Genomic DNA, 20358 nt, shown 5'->3' with positions numbered 1-20358 from the left:
TTAATAGTGTCTGGAAGCTATTGTGCAGCACCTCCCCTACGGCTGTGTGTGCTGATAAGAGTGTTTCCAGCCAGTTGCTGGTAACACAGGCGCGCAGGCATGCTGCTTCTGAGGTTATTTTTTGGACTCTTTCATGTTTTTTTTCTCTGTGGGAGGGCTTTTCTTCCCTAGGGTAGAGTTGTCCCAATAAAGGATTATACAAACAAGCTACTGTACCGAGTCAGCAGCTGTAGGCAGAACAATATATCCCTTCACAGCAGTCAGGGCTTTAAAAGAAATAGTGATGTTTTTCAATRGATACTGTGCTTAGGTGATACATTTGACTTTTGAGTTTCTTTTTTTTTTTTCTTTTTTTTTTCCCCTTCAAGTCATAGAAGAGGGGCCATGGCAATGCTCAACCTATCCTGCCTTGTTTTAAGTGGTAGTGACAGAAAGAGTTACTGGATCTTGTGATGCACTAAGGTATAAGTGATGTAACCGTGGAAGAAAACACTGCAGAGGGAATGGATGTGAAAATGCATGTTTGGYATGGTTATGAAGGACTGTACTTTGAGGGTGGGGTAAGGGAGACCTGACTTATTAATTGACAAATTCTGTGCGATTTTTAGGTTGTGGAAGACTTTGTTTTTAAGATGAACTGTCATTTTGAGCAATTTAATATTTTTTTACCTGTTCAGAAGGTGACTCGAGCTTTTCTGTTGTAAAGTGTTTTCTAGGAAGCTAGAAATATCCCTGCATTATGAAAATGAAGTTTCATGMTACCTAAATAAGCTGCCCATGATGAGGGGCCTGTGCCTTGAAACACAGGATTGTGGTGGTCCCTGCAGAATGTAGATGGGCAGTACTGGCCTCTTCCAAGCTCTTCAGTCTGCCAGTCTTTGTTACTGATCCAATATCTGGTACAGTGGAGTGACTCATAACTAAACGAGAGCAGAAAAAAAAGAGAAGTGATCGTTCCTCTCCTCCCCTTCAGCAGTGTGACCACGCGTGGCCTGGGACACTTGTGACTTCAACGTTGGCATATGAGGAAAATGAGCACGTGACCCTTTATCAAAACTTTCCAAGAGGCGCCAGCAATTTCTTTATACAACAATACAGTTTAAATCAAATGTTTGTTTTGCAAGAAGTGTTTTATCAGAAACAAGGATGTTGCTGAACATTCCTCTCTGCCTAATTCATTTGGAGACCTTTCACTGCAGTTCTCGGACTCTRTGGTTTAAAAAGGCTACTCTAACTGTGAGCAATATATTTTGTGTTTCAGGTTGCCTTGTCCACATTTGCTGTGTATGTAATGATAGACAAAAACAACGTCTTGGATGCTCAGAAGGCGTTTGTATCGTTAGCATTATTCAACATCCTCAGGTTTCCACTGAACATTCTTCCTATGGTTATCAGCAGCATAGTAGAAGTAAGCCTTCTGTCATTAATGGGCTCTTCTGTGCAGAAATGGGCATCAGGTGGAAAAATTGTGTTCTTGTGCTTAGAGAATATAAATAGGTTATATTTGGGCACCTCAGAAAAGAAACTTTGCATTTTCTGCATGTGAAGTGCTGTACAAGCAAAATTATCAGTCCGATCATGGTGGATAGATGTTTCCAAAAGCAGTTATTTCTTGTGTTTTGAGAAATGTCCATTTGGTCACTATGTGAGAAACTAGTTTTAAGGAGGGTTTGGAAGTGCCTAGTAGTTTAATGTGATATAAAAACAGAAGCTCATCAATTATAATGAATTAAATATAAGAAAGGTTTCCATCCTTTTCCCATGTAGGCCAGTGTGTCACTGAAGCGCCTCAGGGTGTTCCTCTCACATGAAGAGCTGGATCCCAGCAGCATAATCAGGGGGCCCATCAAAAATGGTGAGTCTTTCTGTGCTGAAAAATGGTAATTGTAGGTTTGGTGTGTCTGCAGTGGTTTCTTTGCTTTCTCTAACAGATGATTGCATTATGTTAATTTGATTGATTTCAGCTAGATAGCAGAGAAAAGAATTTGTGGCCTGGATGTTCACCTACCTCTTGGTAGCTGTATTTTCAGAACCTCTGCAGCTCTGCTAAGCTCAGAGCAGAACACCAGCTGTTCATAAACAGCAATCTGTTGAAGTTCTGTTTAAAAAATAGTTTTGTGCTTAGACTTGCTTCTGTGGCATGGTCCAGAATGTACAGTTTTAGCTACTTGTATTTGTATAAATTATGACTTTTCTGTTTGCCAGTGGAAGGAAGCATTGTTGTAAGGAACGCAACATTTAGCTGGTCCAAAAATGATCCTCCTTCACTGAACAGGTAAGAAGAGGTACCCTTTGCTGTAGCTTTCTAATATTGCTGCATCATAAATGATCTGTATTTAAATTATTATGTATATGTGCTGAACAGCTTATTACCTTAAAGGAATAGAGCCATTTAGAAAGAATGTTGCTATTGGAAGGTRAGGGATATAGTTGGAAAGCTTAAAGATTTGAAGCTGTTGCTCTGAACTGTGGAGAGGATGAGCTCCATCTAGAGGATGTAGCCAGATTGTCCTCTTCCAGTTATCCCTAGTGCTTATGCTTGCAGCGTATTCTCAGTCTTCCCTTTTAAAATCATATCTTCTCAGACCTGTAGCCTTCTTCAGTTCCAGCACTGAATAAAAACCATGACAAACCCTTAAAATCTTCAAATTTACACAGTACTAGGACTAAGGGAACTGGAGAGATGTGGCTAGAAACAGTGTCTTCCCTTCATCCTATCAACTCAATTTTGGCTGCTGCTTGCTGGGTCTTAAGCTGAAAAACCTCTAAAGACAAGGAGGCTGTTCGAAAAGCATCCTTATGCAATTGCAGCACTCTGTAAGCATTATGCTGTGTGTAGCTGATTATTTCTTGTTTGTTTTTGTTAAAATGCTATTGCCTAAGTATAAGTGAATGCTCTCTAAACAAGAGGTTTGTCTTTTTCATGTGTTTAAGAAAAAAAAAAAACCTGTCCTCTTTCATTTCAGCATTAACTTCACCGTTCCAGAGGGCTCGCTGATAGCTGTTGTTGGTCAAGTTGGCTGTGGGAAGTCATCGTTGTTGTCTGCGCTGCTGGGGGAGATGGATAAAAAGGAAGGCTGTGTGGTTGTCAAGGTGCGACGACGTGCCTGGAGGATTGGTTGGCTACTTCTGGGTGTTTGGGCGTTTCTGAAGGGACTGTGAACTTGCAGGAACTGTGCAGAGACAGCCTTTCACATGAACTCATTTCTTAATGTATTTTCATGGTAAACTGTGTTTATGCCTCCACCTGTGGGCCGTGTATTTCTGTCTGTTCATCTTTGACCCAATCRTTTCTAAACCTGTTGGTTTCAGATTTAGCCAAAACAAACAGAATGATGGAAATCTCAAAAAGAGGTGTTTTAGTGAATCTCGTAGATCTGTAGACAGACAGCTATGGGGACAGATACTCCAGCAGGAAGTAGTGCAGGATCAGTTTGTACCTTTTTAGATGTTAGAGAATTGCAAGAAAAGAGGGAGCATACAAATGCACAAGCAAATGAAAAGTTACTGTTGTAGTTTGACCTTTCTTGGATATAATGGGTGGATGTAGCCTGCAGATCAAAAGTGGCCTGAAAAGAAGGGAAACCAAAAAAAAAAAAAAAAAAGGGGGGTAATTTTGCTGCTGCTTTAATATATGTAAGACAGTTGTTTTAACAACAAAATAAATTAACCTTTTGAGTAGAGAAAATGTGCACTTGGTCACCTCCAGAACTTGCTTGAAAAATTAAGCAATTAGAACTGAAACACTAATGATTGGTGCAAAAGGCAGAGGCAGAAGCATTCTTCAAAGCAAAATACAGGAACCCAATCCCTTCCTTTGAGGGGACTTGGTACTTAATAGCTTCCTCCCCTACTTTCTGTAGAAATCTCTTGGCAGGGATGTATGGTTAAACACATTTGCGTTCCACATTAAATTGTTTTATACAGCACATAATTTATAACTATATGAAAAAGAAAAGCCCTAATGACTTTTGACATTCAGTAATTGTGCAAATATCTTCTCTAAACAAATGTTCCCTCTAAGTTTATATTAGAGGAATTGTTTGAAGTCTTTTTCACGAGGTGCTTTGTACGTTCCCTTGTATAAACAGCATACAGGGAGGCAGTTCCTCAGCAGTTGGTTTCCTCTGTGGGGCTCAGAAATGGCCACAGGCAGTTTGGAAGGTGCTTGGCACTAGCTGCCCTGCGGTGCAGTTAGGCTGGAGTACTGAACAGTGACTTTATTTTCATTACAGGGCTCAGTAGCCTACGTTCCTCAGCAAGCCTGGGTCCAAAATGCAACTCTGGAAGACAACATTATCTTTGGAAGGGAGAAGAATGAGAGCCGCTATAAGCGTGTGGTTGAGGCTTGCGCGCTGCTGCCCGATATAGAGATCCTTCCTTCGGGAGACAGAACAGAAATAGGAGAAAAGGTATTGGAATACCCACTGGACTGTTACAGTGCTGTGGCTTGTACTTAAAAGCACATAACTTACTTTCATGCCCGAGAGAGTGGGAGTGTCCATGTGCTCTGTAGGGTGCTAGGGTACCCCATAACATCTCCCTCAGGTGCTGAGTATTTTTAAGCTGCAGCTACTGTAGAAGAGACACAGTTCAGCACACTGGGACCCAATCATATTCAGGGCATATATAGAGTTTCCTGTTATTTTTTTCACAAAATGGAGTAAGTGCTAAACGTCAAAGGAGTTTTCATAGCCATCCAGTATTTCTATCTTTTCGCAGTATCAGAGCTAATATTTCTGTCATCATGTCTAATTGATAATGTTATACTAAATGAGCTTCAAACATGTTACATAATAAAAGTGTGTCGTTTTCAACGTAAGAGTTATGTGAACTCTGCTCCTCTTTTGTCTGTATTTGACTCAACATTGTTTAAGATACTTGCATAACACTGACTGAAATTGAAATGTTGATTTTGTTCACGAGACGGCTACTGAGAGCTTCAGCAAATCAGGGAGATCAGTCACAGGATGTGTGGTACAATATTTTCTTTAAATACAATGCAGCCTTTGCTCCATACATTCTAAACTTTTCAAGCATAAAAGGAGGCTGTTCCTGTAAGTTCCATATTATATCTGTTTTATTGGTTTTCAAGGGACAGTTATATTTTTCACTTCTACTTTTAGAATGGGAACATTGTGCTATCATGGGAAATACCAATTCATAATGTTTTACTGAGTGTAGAGCTACACTTCTTTAACTTTCGATTTGCTGAGTTGTGTTTTCATCATCTGTTGAGTAGTTTAGTATTTCTCCATTGGATTGACAGAGACTGTTAAGAGATGAAGACCTGCAGTGGCTGCCAAGTTAACAGTGGCAATTCTGCTTCCGAGTGGAATTAGATACGTAAAGCTTTCCAAAGCATTATATATCTGTAACTAGGGAAGAGGTGCAGAAATAGGTGGTTATCAGTGGTTACTTTTTTGATATATGCTCTACTAATTGCTAGAATTAAAAAACATGTTAGAACAGGAAATTGCTGGAATTAAAAAACATGTTAGAACAGGAGGACATGTGTTTTGCTTGCTGACTAGGTAGATGCTGTAGGTGAGATATAGCTGCAGAGTGACAGGACCAGGTCCAGATTCAGTCAGCAGTGCAGCTTTATCTTCCTTACAGGAAATGTGGAAGGAAGCAGGACAACCAAATTGGAGAAGGAAGTGCAGAGTTTATTTATTAGGTCAGAGGAAGCACTGCAGAAGAAAATTAGCTTCTGAATGTATAACATCTCTGGGTTTATTGCTTTACAAGACTAGTAAACTGAATGCATATTTTTTCTGACTAACCCATCATTAAAAACAACTTAATAAGCTTGTTTCCAAGAGAGAATTTTGACTGTTAATTCTATTGTAGTATAAAATAATTCCTGGTACAGATATGTTTCTCACTGTGCTGCAGCTACTCTCTAGCTTGTGTTAATCTCTCACTTGTCTTTCACGAATTATTACAATAAACTTCAGCTGTAAATAAAGGGTTTTTTTTGTATCTCTACAGGGTGTGAATTTGTCTGGAGGACAGAAGCAGCGAGTTAGTCTGGCTCGGGCGGTTTACTGTAATGCAGATGTCTACCTATTTGATGATCCTTTATCAGCTGTTGATGCCCATGTTGGGAAACATATTTTTGAAAAAGTTATTGGACCAAAAGGGATCCTGAAAAATAAAGTATGTAACAATAAAGGTGCATTTATCTGGGGATCAATTTTATTTTATTTTGTGATCTCAAATGCATGCAAGTTTGGCAGATTGCATCTTCCTAGTTTCTTCTAAGCAGTTGGAAAAAAAATAGTGATTCTTCTGAGACTTTAAGGGGATTTCTATGGAACTCTGGAATTTCTGCAGTGAAATATACTGAGTTGTATAATTCAAAATTCCTTGGAGGAAAACTCAAAAGACAAAGATTAACTCTCAGCACCACCTTAAAAATGCTGCATGCCTGTCTTTATTACTGTACTGTGCATATAATTCAAGACTTCCATTTATTATTTTGAGGTGCTGGAGTAATTTTTTCCCTTTTGGTATTTAGACACGAGTTTTGGTAACCCATGCAGTCAACTATCTGCCTCAGATGGATACGATTCTGGTAATGACTGATGGAGAAATATCTGAGATGGGCTCCTACCAGGAGCTGCTGGAGCAAGATGGGGCTTTCGCAGAGTTTCTTCGTACATATGCTAATACTGAACAGAGCATGGAGGACAGTGGTAAGCTTGCAAATAAATCTCCTTGGGGTAAGCTGATATATGGTATGCTAGGGGAGTTGTGTTAAAGCAGAGTACAGAAAGTAAAGTCAAACCAGTGTTTCCTGTGTTAGGTCTGTGGGTAGAAGAGGTGTTTATTTCTGAGGGCACTGAAGTTTTCAGTGAAAGGTTAAGCACACTTTCTTTCCTAGAAGTTAGCAGAATGTAGAAGATCTCCATAGTGGAAATCCGCTCACTTAGAGAAAGCTAATATATCTGTGGGGTCAAATAAGAGAGTCGGCTGGAAGTTGTAGACTGTTCCCTCTGTTTTTTGTGGTCTGGCTCCTTTAGGCAGGTAATACCTACTTGCCTAGGAGTGTGCACTAGGAATAGCAACTCATTCTTCTAGCTGATGTTCCTGACTGCTTCTGCTTTTGCAAATGGCTGTAGAGCTGACCGAGGTAGAAATATGCTTTAAACTTTCTCTTTAATTTTTGTTTTTCCTGCAGTCAGGTATGGTGTTAGATCGTAACAGAGAAATTCAGCCTGTTTTCATTTGCGGCCTCTCTGCCGTTTTCCTGACCTTTCCACATGTTAGAACTGAGACTCAAGGTCTGGGTTTCCTTGCTGTGAGCCAGCTGTCCTCTTGGAAAGGTCACTTGCTCTGTCCGCAGATTGGAATGCTGTGTCTGAGAGCTGTGTGAGTGTTGTCACCCGCTGTGAGGAAGAGATTTTATAGTAACAATATGGCTAACTTCTGTGTGTTTAGGTACTCCTGTAGTTGCTTCTCTCATTGTCAGGCTTGATGCAAACTTCAGCATATGAGACTTTTGGAGATAAATGAACTACTAGCATCCTGTGCTTCCCCTTGGAGGGTTACTTTGTATGTACATTTGACTCTTTATATTGCCTCTTTTTTTAGCCCATGTCCTCTCTTTTCTAAGGACTTAGCAGGTTTTGAAATCCTTTATTCACGTGTAAGCAAGTTATTTTTCTCTTCCATTTAATTACTGAATTGTGTCTTGAAAAGTCATGCTTGTCTGTAGCTATCTAATATAAAGGTACTTCTAACTTCAGGGTAACCCTGGCAGTTTGCAGGTTGCTGCTCTGTGACTGGGTTGGTGCATTTGCAGTAAATTTGTTTTTTTTTCTAGGTTTGATCAAGTGATCTTCTGCTAGGGAAGATTTTTATGTAAAATAAGGTGGTTATCTGTCAGGTTCTCAGGGGCTGAATATTAATATTCATTGGAAAGAAAGATAAATATTATTAAAGATTACAAGTTCTTAGATAAATGCAGAGTTATATGTGAAGGGAGTCAGGAAGTGCTAGAAAGAGCACTGAAGGCTCCCATATGTCTGAAGCTRCATATTGGCCACAGTAAACATTAAACTGGAGCAAAATGTAAAGAATGGGGTTGGTGCTTTCCAGCTGAACGTGTCCCGTTTCTGCAGCCGTGGGGGAGGCTGCCCTGCACCCGGCCTCCCAAGGCTGTGGCGGGTCTGCTCCCCACTGCCTCCAGCCTCCCTTGGCCATCCCTGAGGCTGCYGCTCTGCGCTGGCTGCCGTTCTCATCCTGGGCTTCACGGAACCTCTTCGTTGGGCAGGAGGAACCCGCGCTCTGGTTAYTCTCTGGCTTCCTTTCTTACCCTTGTTTCACCCTTCTCCTGTGCAAATAGATGTAGCAGATGGTGACTTTTGTTTCAGCGATGGGTGTGTGTGAATTGAGTTTTTGTTTTTGGTGTATTCTTTTTTTTTTTCCTTTTTCCTTCTTTAGAATTGATTCAGGATCTACAAAGCCTGGAGCAATTTTTGCTGCCTTTATAGGAAGTAAAAGCACCAAGCACTTACGAGAAGTGCACCATAAGGTCATAATGTTTTTGCAGTGCACTGGTACAACTTTTGTCTTGAYCACGGTGCCTGGAAAACAGAGGTGTACAGTGCAGTTAATATTTGTACATGTTACCTTATTTAGACTCTCTTAATGTTATAAACTTAATATGCCAAATTCCAGCTGTTGTGCTGCACAAAGCAGAAACCTGCATTCTGGAAAAGAGATGGTATGGCTCAGGATTAAGCTGCACAGAGCCTGGCCCAGCTTCTTTGGAAGCTTCTTTTGTYTTCAGGAGAAAACAAAAAAGCTTTGTTTTCTCCTGAAATTGAGATGCAGTTTATAAACTCTTCAAGTTGAAGACACTTTCCTTGCTCAGTAGCTTGCTATTAATGCTGGTGCGTATAATAAAAGTAACTTTAAAATGACCACTCTTACAGACTGGGGTTTCATATCCATGAGGAAAAGCCTTGACTGTGTGACCAACCGTCACTTGTAGGCCTGGCAGGAAGGGCTGGTTGTACTGGTGACGTTGCAGATGGGGCAGGGGGGTTTCATATCCATGAGGAAAAGCCTTGACTTTGTGACCAACCGTCACTTGTAGGCCTGGCAGGGAAGGGCTGGTTGTACTGGTGATGTTGCAGATGGGGCAGGGTGTCCTGCGGCGCTCGCGGGACRCTCGGCTGCTGCTCGCCCGTTGCAGGGCAAGGATTAAGTGGTGTGAGAGGTGTTGGCTCTTCTCCAGGTGCTGCAGTAGCGTCTGGGCTGGCCTTGTAATTCAGGAACCACCTGCCTGGCTCAGGAAATAATGACTTCCTCTTAGATTTATTTTGCTTGACTTGTAGCGAAATTCAAGTTTCCTCTTTTCATTTAAAAAAAAAAAAAAAGCTTTCAGCCTCTGCCACAAAAACAGATGCAAACACTAGTCTTAGATAACAAGTGTGATTGGGGTGTCGAGATGTTGGAAGAGGGAGGAATCTGCCAGCTGTGCCTTCCTGCAGACAGGAGTCCAGCTGATAAAAGCAGCTGCTCTTAAAATATTGCCCTGTCACTAATGGTGCCATCAAGGAGTTGCCTGAAGGGAAGTCTCTTTTAGCATGGGGGGAAAATGCACATGGTAGTTCCCTGTGTGTAAATATTGGCATTCTGTATGGTTGTCAGGGTGAAGTCACCCTAGAGTCCCCCTTTTTTGATCCTCTCTTTGGTAGTGGATACCTTGAAAGAAAGGAGGGTTCTTGATTAGTCTCTCATAGCCATTTGATTTGAATTTTACTTCTTTTGTGAATTTTTTTTCTTTTTCCTGAGTCTTGGAAGTTACAAAGGAGAGACCCTTTCAGCAGATTTGATCCTGCTGTGGGCATTGACGTGTTTTTGTGGTTTAGGTTGTGTTATTTAGATGCGTTTGTGCTTATAAAGATTGAAAATGGTTGACTATGCTATAGCAGATGTGAAAATATGTTCTGCAACAACAGTTAATGATATGTGCTTTTAGACTCGGATCCTTCGTTAGAAGGAACAATTCAACTACTGGAAACAGGTAACTGCGCTTTTCTGCCATGTGGCTTTGCACTGGTGCTTGTGTGAAGCAATGAGAATAGCTGCATTGTACTTGCAAGAGAGATTGAGTCAATAAAGGCATTGCAGCAGCACCATGCAGGGTAACTGCTTGGTTTGCCYGTTGTTTTTTAGTGGGATGCTTAAACCAGCCAACTGCCTTGGTTTGTGTCAGCGTGTAGATGTGTCACAGCAGCGATTCTGAGCTCAGGCGCTTTCAAGTTTAAGCAGAACTTCTCCCAAASCTGCAGCTTTCCCCTGGGCTCAGGAGAGCAGTGAGTGACCCCCACAGAAGGAGGGCTCAGGGTGAAGTCCTGAGGGTCCGTTTCATTCTTGGGTATCTGCTTGGCATTTGCTGGCTTTTCCCTTTTTTTTTATTTTTTATGGAACACTTCAGCATATGTGTCCGTCTTGCTATGGTAATCCTGAGAGCTCCTTAGTTAATGCAGTATGTGCAAGAAATCTACAAAGACTTCCTGCATATATTGCCTACAAAAGGAAATCAAATGTAAAGAGCTGTTAACAAGGGGTAATTTAAGTTTTTTGTCAGTGTGAGCGTAGCGCTTCGGTGATGCCCTGAAATGCTGGGAGTTTTTTATTTCAAATTCTGGATAGTGTTCCACTAAAATGATGCTTTTTTTGTGGTGGTAAAGATCATTTCATTTTGTATTAGGAAGCTGCTGGCATATGGTAACTGGAGCCTAGAAGTTTTACTGACAGCACTATATTACCCTGAATTAAATTGCTCAGAGAAAGCTTCCATTTAATACATTAACAGGTTTTGTAAGTTGTTTTAGGCTGTTGTCTTGTGCTGCATCTTGTTAATGCATTATGGGATAACAAAGGTGTTTTTACAGACTCTGTAGCCTTTGATTAAGTGAATCCAATTCCTTGCTTTGCTTTAAGAGCATCAGGATTTTGCATGGTACTTCAAAGTTCTGAAGGAAGGCTGCAAGTTGCTGTTGCTTACTGGAATGTCTTCCTGTTGAGCTCAAAATAATTTGTAGCTAACTTCATAAAAAGATACAGTGTGAAGAGTWAAGATGCTTGGAATGTTTCTGTGCTGCATGATGTGTAGCCTGACTTAGCATTGTGAACTTGAGCATCGAGATGTTTTAGATTCATATTGCTGATCTATTTATCTGATAGTACAATAGAAAAATGTTCCCTTTCCTTGGCAACTCATTCTGTTGGGGATAGAACAAAATTGTTTTGTTCATCTGGTTAGCAGTCTGATAGCACACCTAAATACTCACTTGCTTTCTCCCTTTGGTTTGCCCATCAGGTCTGCACCTGGCATATGGTCTGAAATTGGACTTTCTTTTGTATGGTAAATTGTATATCTTGGCTAACTCATTTWTGCTTTTTTCTTACAGATACAAATAGTCCAGCTGGAAAGGAAGGAAAGCTTATAGAAAACGGTGTCCTGGCAAACGAAGCTCCTGGAAAACTGGTGCATAGGTTTGTAGTCTCCTCCCTCCTCTCCCCTTCTTACTCAGGTGCGGACAAGGAGAGACTTGTTGTTTGTGGTGTTAATTCATTGGGAGGGATACACATTTGCAGTTAGCGATAATAACCTCTTGCTCCTTTTCAATACATCTGAGTTGGTCACTCTTCTGGGTAGTCTCTTGGTATTTTGTACTTGCAATTCTTGGCTGACCTTGAAGTTTCTGGTCTCAAACTTCAGTTCGCTGCGAGTTCACTTGCAGTTTGTATCCTGGTTTGAGCACAATGTTGCGGCCAATGCCTGTCAAATAGTCTTTCAAATAGGCATTCATGCATGTTTGGAGCTCAGACAATGGGGTGCTGTGGGTTTGGCTCCTTTAAAAGGAGGAATATTATTTTGGCTGGTGCAGTTCTTGTGGACTTTTCTAAAGCTTCTTCACTTGACCATGTCAGAGTTGCAGGACTAGATGGAGCTGTAGTCTGAGCTAAGTATAGTTGTTCCTTTGCTTCAGAGAGGCCAAARGCAGTTGTTGTATCATACCTTCCAAAAACCATTTTAGTCTATGCCTTGTTTTTATATTCTCTGGAGGTGGGGGTTTCTGGGAGGTAATGATTGCTTGGGGGGGGAAATTTGCTTACTTTGATGCCAGTGGGAGTATTTGGTGTTTGATGACTGCGCTACATATAGTGGAAGTACTTGTGAAGGCTGATATTGGTCTTCACTGAGCAGTTATTCTTCCTAGAATCATACTGCTCAGCCCACGCTGCTTTGGCTGGCTGCCTGTCAATGAGCGTCTGAAGACAGTACTTGAGCACTGAACCTAATCAAGGAAGATCAGGCATCTAGGAATTAGGAAGATTAGGAAGTGCAGTGCGAGGGAGGAGGGGAGCAATGGTAGCCACTTGCCAGGCAATGGCTCTTTAGGAGACTGGTTCTCACCAGAGCAGTGTACGTTGGCATGCTGACATGTGGGCAAGGGCTGTTGAAGTTTCCTTATAAAGCAAGCAGTTGGTTCATATTATATTAAGACAAGAAAATAAATGTCTTTAAACAGGCAACTTAGTAACTCTTCAACATACAGCGGCGAGACGGGGAAGTCGCAGCAGCAGAGCAGCACTGCAGAGCTGCAGAAGCCCACGGCAGAAAAGAATTCCTGGAAGCTGACGGAGGCCGACACTGCCAAAACCGGAAGGGTAAGGCTCCCCTTTCTCCCTCCTGTGCCCCCTTTCAGCTTCCAAGAAACCCACAGGCCTGAGAATAACATAACTTTTGAAGACCATGAAACTGCACTGAGGAAGGGTTGAGTGGATTCCTGTGCTTGCTCCCTGGATTGTAGCACTTCATGCAGTGGTGTTAAACCACCTGCTCCCCAAGCCGAGTCCCACATTTGTTCACACGAGTGTGCTGGCATCAGCACTTCTGTTTCACATTGTGGGCCCAGCCACATTTAAGTGTAAAAAGATGTGATAACATTGTGGCTGTTTCTTGGAAAGACATTGCAAAATCATGTCTGCTTAAGTGACCTAGTGAAATCTGTCCTTTCGTGTATGGAACTGCAATTGCATCGGTTGAATTTAAGCCAAGTTTCCATTGTAGTTGCAAACATCTAATCTCAAGATGGACTTTTCCAGAGAAATCTGAGAGGGAAAAGTCTGGGAAAATGTCAGTTACATCTCCTGATAACATTGCTTGAATACCCTATTTAAATATAGATCGGAAAATACAGTAATTCGGAGCAGGAGTGCTGTTACAGGCTATATAACCTTGTAAAGGGGAGCACCTAAAGTCAGAACCCCAGTTTGTAACTGTGTGTTACTTGAGGCGGCCTTCTCCTCTCCCTTCCCTCCTGGCGGGCGTGCGTCCGCCTGCCCTGCCGAGGTGCTGCTTTGGGCCACGTTCATGCAGCCCTTTGCAACTCATGTTAGGGGATGTTGGCTTTCTAGTGTACAACTGCTGTGTATGACCTGATGGGGGAAACTGTGAGTGTAGATAGTGGTCAAGAAAAGGAGAATTGCTGGATTTGAAGCTTTCTTTGCACTGTCAGTATTTTTTTCCCTCCTTTCTGTCTTCAGGTAAAGGCAACAGTGTACTGGGACTACATGAAAGCTATTGGACTCTTTATCTCTTTTCTGAGCATATTYCTCTTTATGTGTAACCACGTGGCCTCCCTGGCTTCCAACTACTGGCTGAGTTTATGGACAGATGACCCTGTTGTCAATGGGACCCAGCAGTACACGAACGTCAGACTGGGAGTGTACGGAGCATTGGGAATTTCTCAAGGTTTGCTTGGACTTTAGGATTARCTAATTCAGACTGGTTTTGATGCTCTGTGGTAACCTTATATCTCTAGAGCTACAGAAAAGGTATCTGGTGGTATGAGCATGTTTTTATTTTAAAATGGGAAAATTAAAACTTTTAAAAAGTAAACCAACCTTGGTAAGTGAATTTGTTTTCCCCTTGCAAAGGGGAGAGGGGCCGGGGGAAATCAAAATGCAATTGCAGAGCCTAAGGAGCCATGAGTCCAGCTAGTGTAAAGCCAATCCAAGAAATGGCTCTTCAGTCTGTYGCTAAGCCTGAGTTACCCCATCCCTGGGGTCAGTGCATGGTAGGATCCCCTGGTGCAGGACCTATGCTGGGGCCTGCTCAGCTCTCTGGCTGAGCTGCAGAGGCTCGTGTTGCATCAGGATATTGAGGGTCCATCTCAGGCAGCTGTTTTTTGTTACATGTCATTTTTTGTGGTCAGAGTTATTTGACATAAAACCTAACAGCCCAAGTATCACACTTCAGAATGGCTGCAATAAATCTTGCAATAAGAAATTAAAAAAAAATCTTCAGATTGAGTGGTGTTTACTCAGTGAATGGTCTCAGATGCTTCACAAAACTCTGTAATGGAAAAACAAATTCCTCCTTCAGAGAAGTGCAGCATTTTTGCTGAAAAAATATTTTCAATTACATGAGACATGCAGTTCACCAAGTGTCACTGTCCTGTTCCTAAATTCTTGGGATTATTGTGGTAGAAATATCTGCTATTTCTGAATGATGATAAAATGAAGGAAAGTGATTTGTGTGAGAGGTGAAACAAAACATGTTTTTTTTTTTTTGGTCTCTCTCCCTCCTCCTCTCTGCAGGTATTGCTGTGTTTGGCTACTCGATGGTTGTGTCAATAGGGGGAATATTTGCTTCACGCCACCTGCACCTTAATCTGCTCCACAACGTCCTCAGGTCTCCAATGAGTTTCTTTGAGCGCACACCCAGTGGAAATCTGGTGAATCGTTTCTCCAAGGAAATGGATACGATTGACTCCAGTATTCCACCAATCATCAAGATGTTCATGGGCTCCACTTTTAATGTCATTGGGGCTTGTATTATTATCCTGCTGGCCACACCAATAGCTGCTGTCATTATTCCACCTCTGGGACTTGTCTATTTGTTTGTGCAGGTAGGAAGCTTTAGCCAGGGCCACTTGGGCCATCACTTGCTCTCACCGTCTGTTATTTAAGACTCTCCTTTCCTGAAGGGATTTTAATGTGTTTGACTTGAGAGTCTGCGTTTGACTGATGGTGCATGGATAACTTGATGAATTTAGCAGAGCATTTCCTATGATTGTCAAGTGTAGAAGTCTGATTTCTGTAACCTTTAAAGCAGTCTTCCAAACGAGAGGCATGTTTGTATGACTGCCAATGCGTGCATGTGGTCAGAAAAGTGTTTACAAAGGAAGAAAAGTTATGGCAGCCTTTCACTCCTGTCTTGTGTTGGCAGGGTGCACTTGTTTTGCTTTATTCAGCAGAACTAAAAGCTGATTTCTGGTTTGGACTCTTGAATTAGCAACTCTATCGCTCTCTTAGGCTTCTGTGACAGGTCTTGGGTTCCTTAGTAGATGTGTAGTAAGGCCTTGTCAGGATGTCTAAACGTAACCAACGTTGTGGCTCTTTGATTTGCAGAGATTTTATGTGGCCACTTCTCGCCAGCTCAAACGCCTGGAGTCCGTCAGYCGCTCCCCGGTGTATTCGCACTTCAACGAGACCCTCTTGGGAGTGAGTGTCATTCGAGCCTTTGAGGAGCAGAAGCGTTTCATACGGCAGAATGACATGAAAGTGGATGAAAACCAGAAAGCTTATTATCCAAGCATTGTTGCAAACAGGTAACGGGGGAAGAAATACCAAAGGACATGGTTCTGCTGCGTCCTTCACTGACAGCTCTCTGTGTACTTGTCCAGAGCAAGGAGACCTTTGGGGCTGTGTCTTTCACAGATGCCTTTAACTTGTGTGTAGGAATTTAGATGACTTTTGAATTTCTTTTCCTACTGTGATTTTCTGCCTTACTTCCAGATAATGTTTTTTAGAAGTCTTGATTCCTTGATCCCAACAGCTGCTTTCTGAACTAAAGCAATCATTATCCCTGAAAGGCTTATTAATTTTGTACATGTCTAGATTTCCACGCTGCTTAAATACTTTGCAGTTCTGTGTCACTGGCAGTTCTCAGATGTTATCTCATAAGACTTTGAAATTTTATAAATATATACTATAAACTACAAAATTATTTTATTAATGATRAGTCATAACTATTTTAATATTTTCTTAAGATAGTTGCATGGCAGAACACTGGTCAGCATCCATTCTGATTCTCTGTGGGGGTGAGTTGCTAAAAAGATGCATTATGTTGTATTCTGTCTTGCAGGTGGCTGGCAATCCGCCTGGAGTGCGTGGGGAACTGCATCGTCCTGTTTGCAGCGCTGTTCGCAGTGATGGCGCGCAACAGGCTCAGTGCAGGCCTCGTTGGCCTCTCTGTGTCCTACTCGTTACAGGTGTGAAAAATCTGTGCATTGTAAGGCTGCATTGAGTGGTCAGAACCTTGGGTCTGGGTGGAGGGGTAACTGAAGTAAAGAACATTACAAACAGAGCAGTGATTACAGTTAAGATCTGGAAAGATGCTAGAAATTACTTTGGCCTGTTAATGTGAAGGGATGTGGCTCAGAAGGCTTGTCACATGCATGTAAATACACCTTTCTGTCCAGCACTGATGAGTAAAGACCACATTCAGTGAACTCTCGATGCTTTGGTGAGCAGGGATTATTGCTAGGATCGTGTTAAATGTAAGCTACATGTAGGTCTGTTTCTTTCCTTTTTGTAGATTACAGCGTACTTAAATTGGCTGGTTCGTATGTCATCGGAGCTGGAAACGAACATTGTTGCGGTAGAAAGAGTCAAAGAATACGCTGAAATGGAGAAGGAGGTACAGTGGGCTGCCCTTTACAGCTAGTGCTTGGCACACGTATCATTAGACTCATAGTTGCAACATGGCTTGCTGATGGTTGCAATATATAATAATATATCCTTAATAATTATCATTAATTATATATCATTAATATTACAATATTAATATGTTATATTAATTATAGCCTATAACCATTACATTATAAATATTATAAATACTTACATTTATGTGTTATATTAATCATTAATATTGATGATTAATCATATTGATTGATTAATACACATTAATATTAATATCATTATTATGGCAATTATATTGTTTATATTAATTATATTATGTTAATATAATTGATATATTATAGTAATTATGATTATTATAATGTTATAATATAGTATTATAATAATATTATTAATAGTRTAGTATATTATTAGTAATTTTATAATATAATCCCTGTTTATATAAACAGGAGCATAAAGGAGCTACAGTTCCCTTAAAACTTAATCTTTTGTCGCTGAGATCACCTTCAGCTGCTGCGGAGATGCTTTCCCCTCATGTTATCTCCTCTCTAGACAAGTTTAGGGTGTATCAAATCTATCCTGATGCAGGGAGCAAACAGCCTGTCGCTTCGTTAGCTATGGGATGATGTTGGTTTAAAAGTGAAGCCTGGGGGGCCAGACCCTGCTCTGGGCCACCTCAGGTTCCTGTGCTGCCTACAACTCACCAGCATAGCCCAGGAGAGCCCGTGTTTGCCTCGGCTCTGAGCTCTGCTGTGGTAAGAGGGCAAAACTGCAGTTACCCCCTTGGAGCCAGGATATGTCTCTCTCTTTCAAGACTCTCTAGCACATCCAAGTGGCCACTCGCTGCCTCCTCTTATGGCAATCAGCAGAATTGCTTACTCAGTTGAAGCAAGGGCAGCTTTCCAGATGGGAGGTCTTTGCCTGCTTGTCAGATATTTTCGTTCACCCTCCCCAGTGCCTTTGGCCTGGTCTCTTGCAGTTTGTCTTGCGTAAAAGTCAGAGCCCTGTTCTGCAGCCTCACCCGTGCCCTGACTGGCTGGGCTGGAAAGTGCAGATGAAGGTCTCAGAGCTCTGCAGAAGCAGAAATTCGATAGAGCCGAGTGCTGTGAGTGCTTTCTAGGGACAGACTGTAACTTAGCGGGTAGCTCCTGTGGCTGCTTATGAGCTCTGTGCCAATCTTTATCCTTTTTTCACACAAGAAATATTATATCCTGCCCTGACTAAGCAGTAGAGCTGTGCAAATGTAGACTAGATGTTTTAAGTGCCTAGTTTTTTTTCATGTGTGTGTTGTCTTGTTCTTGATGTGGGAAGAAATGCAATTTACTTCTCTGTTTTGATTCCAATCAGACTCATTTCAGCTGCATTTGTGCAGGTTGCCTATAGAACAGTTCCCTGTGGCTTCTCTCTGCTGTGCCTGTTACTTGAGAACCCAACCAGAGACACTATTTTTGCAACCAAACCTTATGTGACCCTTTCTAAAGCCTTTCTCAGGTCCTGGTAGCAAACTGCTGCTGTTTGGCACTGGCAGCGTAAACACTGGGGCATGTTCTCCTTTCTCCCATCTCTCAGGGAGACTGAGGCAGCAGCTGTTTGCTCTGTCACCCTGTAAACCTTCCAGTGCTCATGCCTCAATCAAGCTGCTTTAGTTGCATGTCTGGTGTCCCCTATGGCTTCCTCACTGTGCACTTTTGTATAAGTAGGTTATCCAAATACATGCATGCTCTGTGAGTCTAACTTTTTATAATAAAAGGAAGATTTGTTCAGTAAGTGGAACTTAGGATAGCAAATTTCCCTATACCATTTAATCTGCCTCAGAGTCTCTCTCTCTTTTCCCTATCATCCCACTTCCTTTTGCAAACTGCAAACTACTCGGGATTTTTCTTTAACTGTTTTCCTCAAGTCCTCTTACAAATACTGAGCCCATGTCCTGTTGAAGGTTAAAGTAGCCAGATACGTTTGTATGTGGTTCTTCTAGGCTGAATGGAGTATTGAACAAACGGCCCCAGCCAGCACTTGGCCCCAGGAGGGGAAGATTGAGTTTCGAGGCTACGGTTTGCGCTACCGGGAAGACTTGGATTTGGTTCTGAAAAACATCAATGTTACCATAAATGGGGGTGAGAAGGTAATGAACCCGAATTTGTACCAGAGAATGGCTGTTTGAGTGTGCTAGTTCAGGTGTATTTCTGGAAATGCTTTAACTCTTCCTTGTTTCCTGTATGTCTCCCTAACAGATAGGAATAGTTGGAAGAACAGGAGCTGGGAAATCCTCCCTTACTTTGGGTTTGTTTCGGATTAATGAAGCAGCTGAAGGAGAAATTGTTATTGATGGGATTAATATTGCAAAGATAGGACTCCATGACTTGAGGTTCAGGATCACTATCATCCCTCAGGTTGGTGTGAAATACTGTAGTTATCTGACCTTGTTCTGGAACAGTACTGCTTCGGTAATGAACTGGGGGAATATGTTCATTTTCTGATCCATAGCTATGAAAAGGAGACATCTTACTGGGCTCTCTTGTGAACTTGAAACTGTCCCAGTTTAGTCCAGCCACTGCACATTCAACAGTTGGAAGTATTTGGAAATGTCTCTTCAGTACTGGGCCCAAAATCTCTTACCTTGTCATTTTTATTGTATATTCTTTATTGCCTGACTGTTCTGATTCAAAAATAAGACCATGAAATGCGTTTATCTAAGTCATGCTTGCAGCATGCTGAAAAAAACAGGTGACCATCCTGCAAGAAGTTTTATGGACTGCTTCTCTTCAAAGTCTGTGGGGTGACTTTGCTTTCTCCTTTTGATTACTTTGCTTTAGTGGGACTTCACTATGTCAATGTGATGCAAAACTATTGTTTTGTGTGTGATTCAAAACTATTTTCAAAGCAGTATTTCTTCAAATCCAAGAAGAAAAATAATGCACTCTATCAGTAATTAATGATTTCATTAATTACCAGTAATTATCAATATTAATGATTTCATTAATACTGCCTTGGGGAGAGAGCACCTGTTCTTTCACTCARTAGCTCAGTAAGTAGTAGTGAGTGGTTGGTTTTCCTTCTCAGTTTGTGGATTACTGAGTCTTGGAGTGTCAGAGTCTGCAGGAGGTAGAGGTCAGGCCTCTAGAGGCATAAGGAGGAATATGGGTGAGGAAAAATAACTTGCTATTATTGCGGTGGGGGGGAATGATGTCTCAATCCTAAATTGAGTAAACTGGCTTGTTTGTAACTGCAGCTGGCCATGTTTTCCTTTGGCTATCTTGAAATTTTTTTGAGCATTTGTCATACTGTGTGCATGTTGTTGATTATCTTGTTCTGGGACTAGGATCCAGTGCTGTTTTCTGGGTCTCTGCGTATGAATCTTGATCCTTTTGAGCAGCACTCTGATGAAGACATTTGGAGGTCTTTGGAATTGGCTCACCTGAAAAATTTTGTATCATCTCTTCCTGATAAGCTTAATCATGAGTGCGCTGAAGGTGGGGAGAACCTCAGGTGCGTGAGCAAATGTTGTTTGTGAAAATTACCTTAAGACTGAATAAGAAGGGAGCTGTGYGTGTGCCTTCCCTGTGCCTTCTGCCATCTGCAACGATTTCAGACTCCAGTTTAGATTTTCCTGGCAGTTACATG

At 41.7% G+C, this 20358-nt stretch overlaps 1 protein-coding gene across 3 annotated transcripts in view; it reads left to right on the top strand.

The window, feature by feature from the left end:
* The window catches only part of LOC112959878 (multidrug resistance-associated protein 1), a 54835-nt gene that overhangs the window by 24786 nt on the left and 9691 nt on the right, over window positions 1–20358 (top strand). The window contains exons 13-30 of one of the 3 annotated variants that reach the window (XM_026054013.1): window positions 1262–1408; window positions 1768–1855; window positions 2206–2275; window positions 2967–3093; window positions 4236–4412; window positions 5995–6162; window positions 6524–6701; window positions 9998–10042; window positions 11436–11520; window positions 12561–12699; window positions 13579–13786; window positions 14635–14945; window positions 15448–15647; window positions 16184–16310; window positions 16637–16738; window positions 18713–18859; window positions 18969–19127; window positions 20057–20223. In XM_026054013.1, the coding sequence (XP_025909798.1) occupies window positions 1262–1408; window positions 1768–1855; window positions 2206–2275; window positions 2967–3093; window positions 4236–4412; window positions 5995–6162; window positions 6524–6701; window positions 9998–10042; window positions 11436–11520; window positions 12561–12699; window positions 13579–13786; window positions 14635–14945; window positions 15448–15647; window positions 16184–16310; window positions 16637–16738; window positions 18713–18859; window positions 18969–19127; window positions 20057–20223 (2645 nt within the window). The remainder of the gene's footprint in view (window positions 1–1261; window positions 1409–1767; window positions 1856–2205; window positions 2276–2966; window positions 3094–4235; window positions 4413–5994; window positions 6163–6523; window positions 6702–9997; window positions 10043–11435; window positions 11521–12560; window positions 12700–13578; window positions 13787–14634; window positions 14946–15447; window positions 15648–16183; window positions 16311–16636; window positions 16739–18712; window positions 18860–18968; window positions 19128–20056; window positions 20224–20358) is intronic. The other 2 variants (XM_026054011.1, XM_026054012.1) reach the window with 2 other exon arrangements.

The sequence above is a fragment of the Nothoprocta perdicaria genome, unplaced genomic scaffold (genome assembly GCF_003342845.1).
Source record: "Nothoprocta perdicaria isolate Ctin4 unplaced genomic scaffold, notPer1 scaffold_12, whole genome shotgun sequence".
Taxonomy (NCBI): Eukaryota; Metazoa; Chordata; class Aves; order Tinamiformes; family Tinamidae; genus Nothoprocta; species Nothoprocta perdicaria.
Note: the sequence above shows the minus strand (reverse complement) of the source record. Positions and strands in the feature narration are given on the sequence as shown.